General features: G+C 41.0%; 1 protein-coding gene across 1 annotated transcript in view; it reads right to left on the reverse strand.

Moving 5' to 3' along the window:
• Window positions 1-7369: 7369 nt before the first annotated feature.
• The window catches only part of ITGB3 (integrin subunit beta 3), a gene marked incomplete at its 5' end in the record, with an annotated part of 40718 nt that continues 30825 nt past the window's right edge, over window positions 7370-17262 (reverse strand). Inside the window, 3 exon segments of the mRNA XM_014591837.1 lie at window positions 7370-10143; window positions 11916-12082; window positions 16462-16581. Of these exon segments, the coding sequence (XP_014447323.1) occupies window positions 10078-10143; window positions 11916-12082; window positions 16462-16581 (353 nt within the window).

Here is a 17262-nt window from a genome sequence, read left to right on the forward strand (position 1 = left end):
CGCGCCCCCCCCCCGCGCCTCCCACCCCCCCCGCCACTGTCCAGGGCTCCCGGGCCGCGAGGAGCGGCCGAGCTCGCCACCGCCTCCTGAAACTCTGGAAAGCGCCGGGGGCCGCGCCCACCTACCCGACCTCATAAGGAAAGGCCTGTGACCTCACCTGGCCGGGGCTCCACGAGCCCTGGATTCGAGTTGCTGCCGGGATTCCTCTCCGCGCAGCCCGGGTCTTAATCACGCCTTACATCCTGCCTGCTCCCTCCCCTCTGCAGCTCTGTTCATTCTCTGGTGCGCTGGTCCCGGCTTCAGTTTTGTCTAATGTCCACCTCTATATACCCTCCCTTTGTTCTAGAAAGTTCTTGGTTTCCACTACTTGATAACGGGTGGGAGCTCGGAGATTTTTTGTCCTATTGTGCTGAAAGTGGTCCCTGAAGTTAGACTACCTGTTGGAAGAGATGCTTTAGGTTGGTTGGTGGGTTTTAATCCACTTTTCTTTTTGTGCATCCTGCAGTTGAAATGATGTCAACAGGAAAGACACAAAGCAACTTTTTCAGACTTTCCCTATTTTGTCTCTCAAACATTGTATAAATCCAGTTTGATGAGAAATTGATCATTTGTTTAGAGCTTGCTGAACTAACATCATAAATACTGTCAAACTGCATTTTGAAATGCCCCCTCCACCCCCCCCAAAAAAAAACACACAATTTAAACTTTCTTTTCATTGTAAACATATTGCTGGATTTGTTCACATGGATAAATCCAACCTGAGCTCTCCATTATTTACATTGTGGTGAACAGTACAAGCTTTAGGCATAGCTCCGTCCAATTAATATCCTGATTATACTTTTTCCTATACGCAGTTAGGCAGCCCATTGAGGCTCATTCTCATTCTTCCAGAGTTGTGAGAATTCAAAACTACATACGTAAGGCCCAATAAATGTTAACAGTATTTCATTTTTTCTTTGATGTTATTATGCTCATTTATCTCTTAAACCTCACTTTGCAGACATTCTTTAGTACTTTTGTTTTTTAGCTGACAAATCATGACTGTATATAAGGTATACAATGTAATGTTTCAACACATAATATAGAATGGTTAAAACAAGCTCATTAACGTATCCATCATTTCACTTTTATTTTCTGTGAGACACTTAAAATTTTGAAATATGTAATACATTATTAACTACAGTCTATTGTACAATAGATCTCAAAATATTACCTCTGAGACCATACCTTTAAAAAGCATCTACACACACACACACCACACACACCCTGCTAATAATCATTATTCTACTCTATTCTAATGAGTTTTATTTTTTAAGATTCTACATAAGTAAGAGTATGTGGTATTCATCTTTCTATGCCTGGCTTATTTCACTTAAAAATGCCCCTGAGGTGGTTCATACATATTATTAAATGAGCAAATTTCTTTTTTTTTTTTTTGCTATAGGGCATCAGAATCCACCAGAAAGTGACAGACAGGCAGATAGAAAGTGAGAAATACCCCCACCCCCAGGAGATGGTCATACCACAATGCCTTCCCCTCCATTCTCCTCTTGGGATTTTGGGCGCCTGAGCACATCTGCTGGCATGATTTTCAGACTACCAGGTTGGGGACTCAAACCATGATCAGCCACATGGGAGTCCAGCACCTTAACTACTATGCCACCTGCTGGTCCCCAGAATTTCCTTCTTTTTAAAGGCCGAATTGTACTTCAGTGGTATATAATCACATTTTCTGTATTCATTCATGGATAGGCAATTAGATTGATTATACATCTTGGCTATTGTGAATAATACTGGAACGGACATGAGAGTGTAGATACCTCTTTGCATACTGATTTCATTTCTTTAAATACATAGCCATTAGTGGGATTTCTAGATCATATAGTTCTATTTTTGTTTTGTTTTGAGGAATCTTCATATCATTTTTCATAATGGCTATACTAATTTACCTTCCTAACAATGGTATGCAAGTATTCCCTTTTCTCTGCATCCTCACAACACGTGTTATCTTACATCTTTTTGTTACTAGCCATTCTAATAGGTGTGAGGTGATATCTCATTGTGGTTTTACTTTGCATTTCCCTAATGATTAAAGATGTTGAACACTTTTTCATATTTCCATTGGCTATTAATCTCTTCTTTTGAAAAAAAAAAGTCTGTTCGGATCCTTTGCCCATTTTTAATTTTTGTTTGTTTGGTTGGTTGGTTTTTCTTACTATTAAGTTTGTGTTCCTTCTATACCTTACATATCAGCCTTTTATCAGTTGTATGGTTTACAAACATTTCCTCCAAATCTATGGGTTCTCTCCTGACTCTATTGTTTGCTTTGCTGTACAGAAGCTATTTAGTTTGATGCAATCCCATTTGTCTATTTTTCCTTTTGTTGCCTGTGCTTTTGGAATCTTATCCAAGAAATCATTGTCAATCAACTAATGTCTGGAGCTTTTCCCTTGTAGTTCCTTCCAGTAACTTATACTTTCAGGTCTTATGCTTAAGGTTCTTATCTATATTAAGTTGATTTTTGTACATGGTGGAGATAGAGGTCTAATTTCATCCTTCTGCATGTGGATATCTAGTTTTCCCATCACTATTTATTTCCTCGTTGTGTATTTTGGTACCTTTGTCAAAAATAAATTATCTGGGCCAGCCCCATGCTGTAGTGGTTAAGTTCTATGCAGAGGAAGTTGAATCCCACATGGCACATGAGGGTTTGAATCCCAGCCCTGGTGACTCACACACCCGGGGAAAAGAGCGGTATACGTGTCCATGCCTAGGATCTTGATAAGATGGAGAACTGCAAGAAAAAGGATTGTGCCATGATAACCCTAACATTACAATTTTTTCCTAGACAGGGTCTTGCTATATTGCCCAAACTGGCCTCAAACTCCTAATGCCTTCGTCTCAGCCTTCCAAGTAGCTGGGACTACAGGTATACACCATTGCATCTGTCTTTGTTTTCTGAATTTCTTTTTCAGATAGTTTGTTGTTACTATATAGAAACACTACTGGTTTTTCTGTGTTTACTTTATATACAACAATTTCACTAGTTTGTTGACTTTATTAGTTCTTACAGTTTTTTGGTGGGGTCTTTAGGATTTTCTATATATTAGACTATATCATCAGCAAAGTCAATTTTGCTTCTTCCTTTTCTACTGAATACTTCTATTACATTCTCTTGTTTAGTGGCTCTGACTCGTACTTCCAATATATTGAAAAGAAGTAATAAGAGCGAGCAGCCTTGTCTTATTCCTGATCTTAGAGGGAAAACTTTCAACTTTCCACTGTTAAGTACGATATTAGTTGTGGGTTTATCATATATGGCCTTTATTTTGTTGAGATACGTTTCTTCTATACCAATTTGTTGAAAGTTTTCATCATGAAAGGATGCTGAATTTTTTAAGTGCTTTTTCTATTGATCATATGGGTTTTGTCCTTTGTTCTATAAATGTAATGCATCACTTTTCTTTTTAAGAGATTTTTGCTTTTGCTTTTAGATAATTTTCACTTTAGGGTAAAAAATAAAAATGCACTCATAGGAGAGAGAGACAGAGAGGGAAAGTAAGAAATCACCCCCTGGGGGTGGGGGGTGGCCAAGCCACAATCTCCTCTCTTCCATTTTCCTCTAGGTATTTTGGGCATGCATGCACACATGCCTGGCATGATTTTCAAACTGCCAGACTTGGGCTCAAACCCAAGTGGTCAGTCACGTGGGAGTCCAGCTCCTTAACCACCATGCTATCTGCTAGCCCCAAGCATCAACTTCTAATGTGTAAGGATTATGATGGGTCAGGTCTGTGTGCTGAACAACAGATTGTGGACGCTTAACTCTTGAGCAATTGTAGTTTTGTGTACTGGACCTATTCATAAGTTAGTTATGTATTAGTCATTTTTGCAGACCGCCCCCAAAGTACCAAAGGTATTTTGAATATGATTAGATTATTTTATCCATAACAGAGAATCCTTTAAAAATAGTGGTCTAAAAAAAATAGAATATTGGGGACCAGCAGTTAGCGTAATGGCTATGTTGCTGGACTCTCATGTCGTCGACTGCGGTTCATGTCCCGGATCTGGTGGTTTAAACTCACGCTGGGTGCATGTGTGTTCATGCCCAAGATCCCAAGAGGAGAATGGAGGAGAAGGGATTGTGGCTTGGCCATCCCCCCTGGGGGGTGATTTCTCGCTTTCTGTCTATCTCTGTCTGGCGAAAGCACGCGCCCTATTGCAAAAAACTTCTTCAAAAAAAAAAAAGTAGAATATTCTCTCCCACATTCGAGAGCTTGAAAGATAGCCACACTCCAGGGCTGATATTATGTGCCAAAGTTACAGGATCATAGGCTTCTTTTATTTTATTGCTTTATTGGCCTTCATCCCAGTTTAAGAGTGGTGGAGTACTTTTCCACCAGGCAAAAGTGTCTTAAGGATGTAGAATCACCAGCTAAGCCATTCCCAAATTTCTGACCACAGAAACTGCAAGATAATGTTTGTTGATTTAAGCTGATAAATTGTGGAGTAATTTTTCAGGCAATAAGAGATAATTAAGACAATACCTTAGTCCACATCTCAATTGTAGGTCAACTTCTATAACCTCTACTTCCCAGTTTGCAGGATGCAGGAAAAGAGAAAAGCATGTCCCTTTCCTTTCATGGCATTTATTGGAAGTTGCATGCACCTCTTTGTTTACATCTCATAGTTTATGGGATGGATATGGCACATCTAGGTGCAACAGAGGCTGGGAAACATCGTATTTATTCTGAACAATCGCACGCCCAACTACCAATCAGGATGTAAGAAAGAGAAAACAGATAATGGGTCACAATTTGCGATCTCTGTCACAGTGGTGATCATAATGGTTAGGAAAAGCAAAGTCCAGCATACACCCTGCATTTTCCCCCTTTTTCTTAACTAATTTTTTCCATTGGCCACCAAAGCAATATTTACACACCCATCACTCTGACTTCTCCAAAGAACCATGCCAATTATGTATGAGTCACTGGAAAACCCAATGAATGTTATTAGGTAAAACATGATTAATTGTGAAACTTTTTCCTTACAAAGTTCTTTTCAGGGACACTGCTAAAGAATAATTTACAATAGATGTTTTGCCTAGAGACTCAGTGTGCATTCTTTAATATATTAAGAAAGTACACAGCTGATGACAAGTCTTTCCTCTATGCAAGGAGTTGGAGAGAGATCATTGACATGTGACACGAGCAGCTGCAAGGAAGGCAGTCATGTTCCTGACCTTTTCATTTTCCTTTCACATACATATTCATTCTTAGGTAGCCTCATTAAGCAGATTTCTAGATATCTATTTAGTAATATATTTAACCCTTATCCCAAGCATATAAGATGGCCTCTTATATGTGTTGGCTAAACTAGAACAAATTAGGAATATGTATTTCCAGAAATACATTGTATTAAAAGATTATTTTCAAATAGTTTACTTGCAAAGCATATGTTCCCATTCTATTACATCAGTGTGAAGACGGAGTACACTGTAATCCCCAGACAATTGCTTGTAATGGTCCCAGTGATCATTAGATGGCTCTGTTACTATACAGTGCTGACTACAGAGGCTAAGATTACAAAATGTGTTTTGACATATAACTTTTCATTTCATTCCCACGTAATATCTTCTATTGTTATCAAGACATTTAGTCACTAGTTACCAAGATGTAAATAAAACACAATGAATTTCACAAGATTTCACCACATAAGGAATCTAAACTCGTGTAATCTTTTTATAATGTCAATTATTTATTATAGCATAGATAATATATTTATATTATTATAAATAGTCTAAGGAATTTAATATTCAAAGTAATGTAAACCACTTGTATCCTATACTGTCAGTGCTCAATAAGTTCTTTTATTTTGTTTTGCCATAGGGCTTGTACACTCGCTGGAGAGAGACATACAGAGAGAGGCAAAGTGAGAAATCACTCCCCAAGGGGATGGGCACACCACAGTCCCTTTTCTTCCATTCTCCTCTTGGGATTTTGATCACGCACACACATGTGCTCAGCATGTTTTTCAAGCTGCCAAGTCCAGGACTGGAACCATGGAGTTGACTATATGGGATCCATCACTTTAAACATCATGCCACCTGCTGGCTCAATGCTCAGTAAGTTTTAAATGGGATAAAGTTACAAATTCCAAAATCTTATTCTTTCTTATAGGATAATGTTCATAATTAACATTTTTATCCCATCTCCTGTGAATACATTTTTAGAGTATTTTCTTGCTTGCAGCTTAGTACACATAAAAAACATTTTTAGGTGCCTGCCAAGGAGCCTATTAGCTGTTTTGTTTTTTGTGTTTTTATTTTTTTTCTCCCTAGAATTCTGATCTATTACTTCTTTCAGTGTTTCATGGGAATTTGTGGCTGTGAGTGAATCCAAGAAACCTGAGATCACTTAACTTGGAAAATGAATCAAAAGTGACTGAACTGACTTACTATAAACATCTTTCTAGGCCAGAAGGATACAACCATGACTCCACAAATCAGTTGTTCTCACACTTGAACATGCATTAAGAATCACCTGGAGGGCTTATTAAAACACAGATAGTGGGCTAGCAGGTGGCACGATGGTTAAGATGCTGGATTTCCACAGGGCCGATCATAGTTCAAGTGGCTTGAAAATCACACAGGGCACATATGGGTGTCCAAAATCCTGAGAGGAGAATGGAGGAGAATGGACTATGGCATGGTCAGCCCCCCTAGGTTGTGATTTCTCACTTTCCCTCTCTGTCTCTCTCCAGAGAGTGCAAGTACCCTGTGACAAAACCCTAAAAGTAATTAATTAATTAATTTAATTAAAATTAAACTGCTAGGCCCCACCCTATATTCAGTATCCTTCAGTAGTTCTGGAGTGGGACCTGTCAATTTTCATTTCTAACAAGTTTCCAGGTTATACTGATGTCACTGGTCCTGAGACTACACTTTGACACCTAATGACTTAAATAAAAGATGTGCATTTTAAATGGTCCAGTAAATAATAATTTGTATTAAGCCTTTATTTTACCCATTTATGCTTTCTACGAAACAAAATCAAAAACCCTACATTGATAAGTCTTTTCTGTTGAGGTTACATGAGTTGCTAAGTAATCTTCAATTCATTAAAAAAAAAAAAAAAAAAGATTAAACTCCTAGAAGAATAATAACCTAGTCTTCTTGAAACTATTACTAAGTCTGAAGAAAAGCTCTAGATTCTGAAAGTAGCTTCAGTTCCTGTAGTAGTCATCATTCTGTTACTTTTGGAAACATACTTGTTCAAAAATAATCATTTGTGAGGCAATGACACTTATTCTTTTCACCCAAAGGAAACTGAAATAACAACACAGGAAGCATGGGGCAGCCTTAGGCCAATTCTTTTTGGAAAGCATGTTTAATTCACAACCCAAAGAAGGTGATTAGGAAGTCAGGAAAGCACTTAAGTAATTCAAAAAACAGAAGTGGCTTGAAACCATGAGGTCTAGGAATAGCTGAGACATAAGGAACTGACTCCTAGTATGGCAACTTGTCAGGAATGTCAGTTTCCTATTATTGTCCATGGATTCTGAGGCTAGATGTGAACCGTCTCCAAAAGAGCTGGGCACAATCCCTTTGCACTGTGTTGTCTAGTGCCAGAATACTGTCTAGATGTCCACGCTACATTATGCCAAAACGGACTGCTACTTGCTATTATCTGGACACAGGTACCGGTCACTCCCACATATGAACAGGACTGGTTTACAAGGCCTGTGAGCTTCATTTCAGAAGTTCATGCACCATCCCCACTCATTCATTCTTTAGACACACTTTCTTCCTCCTTTGATGTAGTTTCTTTATATGAATAAGCTTATCTAGGAAAATGCCCCGCTATTACTCTCATGGACTCTCAGTAGCTGAAGGTTCTAATTAGTTCTAAACGAGCTGGATTCATGATCACTGCTTCCTCTGCCCCATCTATCTCTCTACCCTATTCCTAGTCCCTACAGTCAGGAGGAATCCGTGGGTGAAACAGGGCTCAGTCGTTGCCCAGTCCTAACTCCAAGCCTTATTCTTGATGTTAGCATAAGGATACAGAATTTACATTCTCAGCTACTTGAGATGGATTCTTCTTCCCTAATATGTGGATGCAAATGTGTACAAAGTTAAGTAACAAATAACAAGTAAATGGAGCTTAAGTGCTACATCAGGAGATGCTAACTATTAACAAAAGTTGAAAGAGTTTGGAGAGTGCACAGGATGAGACTCTCATAAAGAAAGATGGTATAACATCTGCTCTTACCAAATCCAGGTCTCTCACCTCTTTCAATTAAAAATATATATCTATCAGTTTCTCACAGCAATCTTGACTGTATGTTCCATGCTACACTAACTCCCAATATCTTAGAATGTTACTACTGAAAGAGACCTTCAGGATTGGCTGGTCAAAACACATCATTTTTCAAAAGAGAAAATTGAGCCCCAGAGAGAAGAAAGTGACTTGCCTTAATGAAGATTAAAGAGTTCTTTGCTACAACACTGAGGTCAAGATTTCTGATCACTGGACCACTATTTATATCTTTCCCTTTTTTTTAGGCAGCAGATGATGGAGTTTAATAATGGATGGATGTCAAAACTAATGGCACAACTGCTATTATTGGGACAAAAGAACAGTCCCTCCTCCTCAGGAAAGGTCCATACATCCATCCTCACATCCATCCGCAGGACAAGAGAGCCTCTTATAGACCCAGCAACTTGCTATGAATAATGCCAAGTGGCAGTGTCCATGTGCCAACCAAGACTATGTGGGTTTTTAATGCTTCTTTTCTTCATCATCAAATAAAATTACAAATACAATGTAAATATGTTTATATACATGTTCTTCTAGAGTAAGCAAACCTCATCATAGTGCCCCGAAGAAAAAAAATAAAAGAAAATTGCACTTGTGGCCTCCTAGATTAAAGACTGAGTTAGAGTGAGATTGTCCGGCCCATAGAAGAACAGGCCACACATATTGATACAACTGACCCATCATTCCATCCTGGCACTTATGCCCAGCATGCTCACAGGAATGATTCCTTCACAAGACACCCAAGAGGTAGATAAATGCAATCAGCTCCATGGATGGATGTAGCACACAGAGGCACAGGGTTGTGTGTGTAGAGGTGCCTTGGACAAAGGGCAGAAGGCCTGAAAGGTAGGGCTAGATCTCTGGCTCTACCATAGAACTCTTCCTTGGAGGAAAAATATTGGTGATGTGAGAAATTCCCAGTACATAGCAAACATGGACAGCAGTGAAGGTGTGGAAATAGGAGGTAAAGAGATGTGGTGGTCTAAGGGTGCCATGCTTCTTCTAAGTGAACCTCCAGAACACAGCTGACCAGAAGGCAAATCTAAAGGGTTGTATTACAACCCCTGAGTGGCCTTGCCATCTTCATTCTCAACAGGTCAAAAAATAGGTAACAAGGACTTCCTTTATGAGAGAACCATAGTTGAATTGAGGTAATAGCAAAGGGCACAGGCAATTCTGAAGGTTCAGCTCTCTGCCTCCTCCTCCAGACTAAAAGAAGAGAAAGGAGAGAGGTACAGGTGAGACACTTGAGCTGCCAAGCCCAACAGTTCCTGCAAGAAATGCTGGGAATCGAACCCAAGAACCATAAACTTATAAACTCAGGATAGAGCCAAGGCTTGGCATCCCTTCCTCTGGAATGAGAGGCCTCAGCCCTGCCCTTTTCTTCAGGGAGACTGGTCTGACAAGGAAAGCTGACGTCTCACTGAGGTAATGAAGAACACCTGCTCAACTCCGTAAGTCACCCTCAAGCTAAGCAGGAAGAATCCCTGAAGGAGGCACTTTGGGAACAAAAGTTGATGAACTCCACTTATCAGAACATATCACAAGTTTTAAATTACACACTTCCCCACACGAAATACACTTATCCACACACACACACACACACACGAGACCCACACTTCCACACATTCTCCCACCCCAGTCCACTCCACACCCCAAATCCCACCCCACAAGTACTGTCTTCTGTAAACATGGCAGCAGAGACTCCCACAATGCTGGCATAGTCTGTTAATGATCTGAGGATGACCGCTGGTCATTAGGTGCCCCGGTAGGTGATATTGGTGAAGGTGGATGTGGCCTCTTTATACAGTGGATTGTTGGCCTGAGGAGAGAACAGAAACATGTCTTACAATGAATTCCTCAGTCCTTCCCTGCTCTGAAGGTCTAAGTTTCATCTAACAAGTTTGTTCAAGACACCCTTCTCTGGAATTAACCACCAATGAAACAGGCTAATGTTCATTTTACTCACACTCACTCTTAAGATGGGAATGGCTAGGAAGTAAGAGGAGGAGGGATCAGGCAGAGTGCCATCTGCCACCATCACTGATGGGTTAAATTTAGCCCGTAACTCTTTGGCGGCCCCTAAACACTCCAGGATAGCTTTTACCCAACATCTCCTACTTCCGCTTCTCTTCCACTCTCTTCTGTCCTTTTCCTCTTTTCCCTTTATTGTGACAGTGCTGGAGGATGTGGGCAAGGAGAGAAATATCATAAATAGTGGTCAGAACACAGAGGACAGCTTCTAATCAAATAATTCTTAATCCCCTTTCATTACATCCCTTCAAGTACTATCCACAAAACTGTCATCTCATCAGGAAAAAGCAATACCCTAACTAGGTTTCCCAAATTATTTTCCAACAAAAAGTGGCAGACCCTATAAAGTCCAGTAGTCCTTAATGGTAGTTTCAAGGAACACAGCACATTCTTATGTGCCTCAGCGGGTCAGGAAAAAACATTACCCTAACTAAAACATCTAAGTTTCTTAGGATCCTTGGATGCAAAGCCCTAGGGTCACCATTAAATGGGAACAAACTTCAGCCTAAATCTGGGCATTCGGGGAGTCAAACAGCTATTGGGAATATTAAAAAAATAATAATAAAGTAAAATAAAATAAAATAAACCTGAAATGTGGAAGATGAGCCAGAAGAGAATAGAGTCAAATTTAGTATATAAAAGATCCTCAGAAAATCCAGTTAAGCTGCAGGGAGAATATAATAGAGTCTGATATGGATGCTACTATCTTATCATTTATGGAAAAAGAAGAGAATGAGGTAGGATGACATCCTCCACTATTTTTAAGTGGCTGACCCAAAAAGTCATTTCCATAGTAACCTAATTCCTTCCCACAATCATGCAAGTTACTCAACTTCTCTGTGCTCAGTTTCCTTATCTACAAAATGAGAATGATACTATTGTCCATCACACAAGGTTGTTGCAGTAATGAAATAAGTTAATTTGTAAAAAGCATTTAGAATAGTTCTAGTGCATGGCAAATCCTCAAAAAAATGTTAGGTATTATATTTTTTTCTATTGTGTGTAGAAAAAGCTTTGAACTTCAATAGTATAGAGTGTATCATATGTTCTCAGCATAGGTTTGCCCTGTCTTCTTCCACTGAAAAAGACGTTTCTTTTTCATTCCTTCAGTGTCAGACAGAGCTGGGTCCTTTCTGGGTTCAGTTGGCACTCAGTGACACAGTGCATGGTTACTGTGTGGTAAAGAGAGAATCAGCTGGGTTTTAGGAAGCTTAAGGATACCAATTTCCAGAGTAGGGGATAACAGAAAAAGTATGAGCTGCATAAATTTGGCTACCCTACACATCTGGCAGTTAGTTAAGAAAATGCCCTGAGCCTGAATGGTAACTGGCACTTGAGGAAGGTCCTGATTTCATGTCCTGGGACCTCCCTGAGCACATGAGGCATACATGCACATAGCTAGGTTCCAGGTCAGCTAAGACTAAGGGTGGATTAAGTGTGAAGACCCTGTTGGGGTGCCTGTCTCTCACTCTTTCTCTCTCTCTCTCAGAAGAAGTAAACAAATAAACTTTAAAAAAGAAAGGAAAAGAAAGAACAAGTCCACCCAGCCTGTCCTCTTACTGTGTCCCATTTTGCTCTGGCTCGTTCTTCCTCAAATTTTGCAAACTCTTTGCGGTCATGGATGGTGATGAGCAGTTTCCAGATGAGCAGCGTGGCCAGACCGATGAGCAGAATGGCTCCCATCACAGAAAGCAGGACCACCAGGATGTCAGGGCCCTTGGGACACTCTGTCAGGAAAAAGCACAGAGCAGGACAGCTGTGAATGAAACAGAAATCACTTGAACTGGCAATGAATAAGGTCTTGTTGACAAAGTAATAAAGGTCTTTGTCCATTATTGCACTGTTAACAGAAATATCTAAGACTTGGTGATTAATAAAGAAATAGGGGTTTGGGGACTTACAATTCTGGTGGCTGGAAAATCTAAAGGTATTATAGGCCTGCCATTAAGCTGGCCTACAATATGGCTGACGGAAGCATAGAGGGTAGCAGGTACATGCAGAGAAAGAGCTGGTCCAGTTCTCTTTTATACCAACCGGCTCCCAGGAGAACTCACCCTTTCTTATGAAATCTAGAACTCACTAGGTCTAGCAAGACATCATTAATTTATTCACGAGAATCTTGCTCCCATAATGCAATTGCCATAACCTAATCACTGCCCACTGGGCCTCAGCATCTTCCAAAATCAAATTCTAAAACAGGAAACTTTAGGGGACAAACCATTATCTAAACCATAACAAGGTCTTTGAAGGAAACAGGATAGTCTTTAAAATAAGTTTGTTTGTTTTAAATAAAAAGGGTCAATCTTTGGGACAGCAATAATCTGATCTGAACGGTGTCCTGCTGCACCACTCTCTGGTCCCTGTACTGGGTGGTTTAAATCAAACATCTTGAGCTGGTCAACCCTGGGCAGAATCCAGTCTAGTAATCAGGAAATTTTCTCCCCTAAAATTTCAAAATTTCTTCTCTTCAAAAAAAAAAAAAAAAAAAAAAAAAAAAAAATGGCCTGGCCCCATAATCTAGTGATTAAGAGAGCCAGATCCCACACATCTGACTGTGTTCAAATCCCAGCCTCAGCAGCTTGAAAAACACTCCAGGGGCATCTGCAAGCATGCCCCAAATCCCAATAGGACCAGGGGCATCTGCAGGCATGCCCCAAATCCCAATAGGATAGAGAAATTAAGGAGAAGGGCCAGTGGGTAGTGTAGTGGCTAAGGCACTGGACTCCCATGTGGTCAACCACAGTTTGAGTCCTGGACCCAGTCGCTTGAAACTCACTCCAGGCACATGTGTATACATGCCCTAGATCCCAAGAGCAAAATAGAGAAGAAGGGATTGCAGTGTGGTCATTCCCCCTGGGGGGGGTTATTTCTCACTTTCTCTCTCTCTGTCTCTCTCTGTGTCTCTCCAGCAAGCACATGTGCCCTGTAGCAAAATCTCTCTCAAAAAAAAAGTGAAATGGAGAAGAAACTACAGAGTAACCACACCCCTTTGAGGAGTGCTTTCTCTATCCTCTCCCTTTCTCTCTCTCGTGAGCATGTGTGCCCTCTCACAATTTAAACAAAACAAAACAAAAATTAGAAATTCTGAAACCTAAAGTCCTACAGGACAGCAACTGGTGAGAGCTGAGAAGCAGTTGCCCATTATAGTTGGGACACACATTTTATAGTTTACCTGAGTCCTCACCACTTTCCCTTTTCTCTCCTAAACAGAGGCGAAGTGACTGTCACAGTGTCTGAGCTGCAGAGGACCTGGAGCTAGACTGCTTGGACTGGAATCCTGGCTTACCACTTAACTCTGCTATGTGACCTTTGGTGAAGCTTTCCTGGGTGTCTGTTTCCTGTTTCTTTATCTTTAAATTGGTGACAGTAAGCACTAACTTGATAAACTTGTTTTGAGAAGTAATAGAGTTAAATCTATTCCAAGAACTCAGAACAGGATCTGACACAGAGGGCATGCTCAGTAACTACCAGCTACTGTTGCTACTGATGTGTTTCTCACTCCCAGCTGTTTTCACGAAGGCACCTGCCTACTTAGCCCCTGTAGCCATTTGCGTCTGGTTTCCTGGTTCAAAAATTTACATTCTGAAGAATGAGGAACTTACTAAACTTTTTGGCATCCTGAGAGACCACCAAAAGGCCTGCCAGCCAAGACAATATTTTGGGTTCTTTCCCAAACTATGTAGTCATCTAAGATCATAACCCTATAGAAAGCTGACTTCCTGTTCAACTCCAGTCCACAAACAAGACAGACAGATACATCACCTCTTTAAGGATCAAGCTGAGTATGTGCTGCAAAGCTGCTTCCCATAAACCTCAGGTGTCTGACAGGTGACCTCACTCTGGTAACCTCAGGAGTTATGAAACTAGGTGTTTGTATATTTGGGAATTGGAGAGTGGACAGGAAGTCACACCCACTTTCCACACTGTCTCCCACCTTCCTTTCTAAACATACACCCTGTGCTCACCACACACTACACGAAAACAACCACCACCACAAACCCAAGCTGGCTATTTATTGCCCTACCCGCCAAATTATAGCTTGTCTATAATTAAAAGAGCACTTGGACAAGGGCTATGAGGTTCCAGTGTCCAAGTTCCCAGGAGTGCTAGGTCCCAGTTCTTCCGGGAAAAGCAATTACAAAGTCTCTGGAATAATAGAGTCACTTTCCACCTCCCTTCCACTCTACAGTCCTTACCCCACTTCAGTGTCACTACTGATTTACATGCCTGTCTCCCACATTGGTGAGTAAACCTTATTCATTGTCATCTGAGGGGACTTTTCAAAAGTTAACAGAGGGCCAGCAGGTGACATGCTGATTAGGGCGCTGGACTCCCACATGGTTGACCATGATTTGAGCCCCGGAATTGATGGCTTGCTTTCTCACTTTCCTTTTCTCTCTCTATCTCTCTCTGTCACTCTTTTGTCAAATTAAAATAATAATAATAATAATCACACAATTAAATAAATAAATAGTTAATGAAGGGACCAGAAGATGGTATAATGGTTACATTGCTGGACTCCCACGTCACTGTTCAAGTCCCAGACCCAGTGGCTTAAAGCTCATGCTGGGCACATGTACATACATGCCCAAAATCCTGGGAGGAAAAGGCATTGCAGTGTGGCCATTCCCCCGGGGGGATGGATGATTGATCACTTTCTGTCTTTCTGTCTCTGACAAGTGCATATGCCCTATAGCAAAAATCTCTCCTTTTTTTTGGAGAGGTTTTTGCCATAGGGCACGTGCACTCACCAGACAGACAGAGAGAGACAGAGAGACAGAAAGTGAGAAATAACCCCCCGAGGGGATGGCCACACCGCAATCCCTTCTCCTCCATTCTCCTCTTGGGATCTTGGGCACACATGCACATGCGCCCGGCGTGAGTTTTAAGCCACTGGGTCCAGGACATGAACCGCGGTTGACTACGTGGGAGTCCAGCAACATAGCCATTACACTAACTGCTGGCCCCGAAATCTCTCTAAAAAAAAATGTTAATGAAAAATGTACTCAAAGTACACATTTATCATAGTACAAAAAAAAATTTTAAACCCATGCCTAGTTGGAATTTCTTATTTTATTTTTGCTGTAGCGCACAGGCCACAGGAGAAAATGAGAACCTTCTAGGGGGATGACCAGGCTGCAATCCCTTCTCCTCTCCAGATTTTGGGCACATACACACACATACCTGGAGTATTTTTCAAGCTCCTGGATCTGGGATTCAAACTATGCAGTTGGCCAGGTTGGATCCCATCACTTTAACCACCATGCCCCATGCTAGCCCTGTGCATAGTTTTTTTGATAATATATTAATACATTTTATATGAACTTTTTGAAGACCTCTTATATTCTCAGTACCAGCACAGTGCTCAACATATAGTTAAGTACTCAAATATTTTCAAGTGATTCAGATCTTAATCTGTTGTTTAAGGGAAAGGAAGGAAGTTGATCTGTGCATGATAGGATGGGCTCTTCCTCCAGCTAGTAGCCTGGAGAGCAAGCACTGTCTTTCTGTGTTCAGGGAAGGCTTGAGTTAGGGTATCGAACCCATCGCTACATCCTCTGGTAAATCTGATAAAGTCATGCCTCCAACCATCAGGCCTTCCTCCGAAGCAGCCAGCAGGTTGCTCTTGGCAATCATCACATTTTCAGCAGAGCAGACGCTGTGTGCTCTAAAGTCTTACCATTTAAATTCCTTACTTCTTGGCATTATTGCCTCAAAAACTGCATATGTTTTTTTCTTCAATGAGATCCATATCTACCTTCTTCCTTACCTACCTTATTTTTCTGTCACTCCAATCAGCAAGTTACTTTCTTGCTAATATTTGACTTCAAAAAGTTTGTGGAAAAAAATGGAGGTAAAGTACAAGTTTATTTTGATGTCAAAAAATGAAATCCATGAATAATTTTTTCATAATACACATTCCCCATGAATATTTTGAAGACCCCCTCATATCTGTACATCTCCTCACTGAGATAACAGATCCTAACTTACATGTACAAGGCCAGGCTTAAATTGCTGCGTTTAAGAGGGGTGATGGGTAGAAATTCCCACCTGACATAGTTCTCCCTCTCCCTATGGGCAGGGCCAGGGCCCAGTGTTCACTCACCTGGCTCTTCCACCACATAGAGGATGGACTTCCCACTGTGGTCTTCATAGTACTGGAATCTGACGACACAGTCATCTTCATTCTTGTACGTACAATTCACTGCATCCTTGCCAGTGTCCTCTGGGGGAGGGAGGAATATGGAAGAATGCAAAACAGGTCAATTCCTGGAAGATGGGACCACCTCAAAAACTCACCGCAGGACCTCTAGGAAAGTATGTGACAGTAGGTAAGGTGCCTAGATTCAAGATGGCTGTCATGCCTGGCCATTGCCACTTGCTGACCCTCACTGAGGTATTTTTGTCCCTTACAGGTTCTTATTCCTTCCTCTGGAAGTGACCTGATCTAACACTATTACACAACCTGATTCAAAGCCTGCATCCACCATCTACAGCTATATGATCTTGGGTAAGTTACTTGACCTCATCAAGTCTCTATCAATAGAAGAGAATCGAGGAGCTGATGGTGGCACAACAGTAAAATGCAATGCTCTGTAAAGCTGACTCACATGCAGAGGTTTCTGGTTCAGATCTAGAGACCTCCCTGAGTATGCTAGCAAGTGTGAGCCCATAATTTTGGGCTGGCTGAAGGTGGAGGTGAGGGTTCTCCCTCTCTCTTTCTGTATTTCTATCTCCTCTCTGTTGCTCATGGAAGAAATAAAATAAATGAAAAAAGAAAAATGGGGGAAAACAGGTGGGAGCTAGACTTAATCAGAGATCCTGAGATTGAATCAGAGACATTAAGAACTTGGGTGCAGGGGGACCAGCAGGTGGTGTGGTGGCTAAGGCACTGGGCACTCCCATA

The sequence above is a fragment of the Tupaia chinensis genome, unplaced genomic scaffold (assembly GCF_000334495.1).
Source record: "Tupaia chinensis unplaced genomic scaffold, TupChi_1.0 Scaffold000624_1, whole genome shotgun sequence".
Lineage (NCBI taxonomy): Eukaryota > Metazoa > Chordata > Mammalia > Scandentia > Tupaiidae > Tupaia > Tupaia belangeri.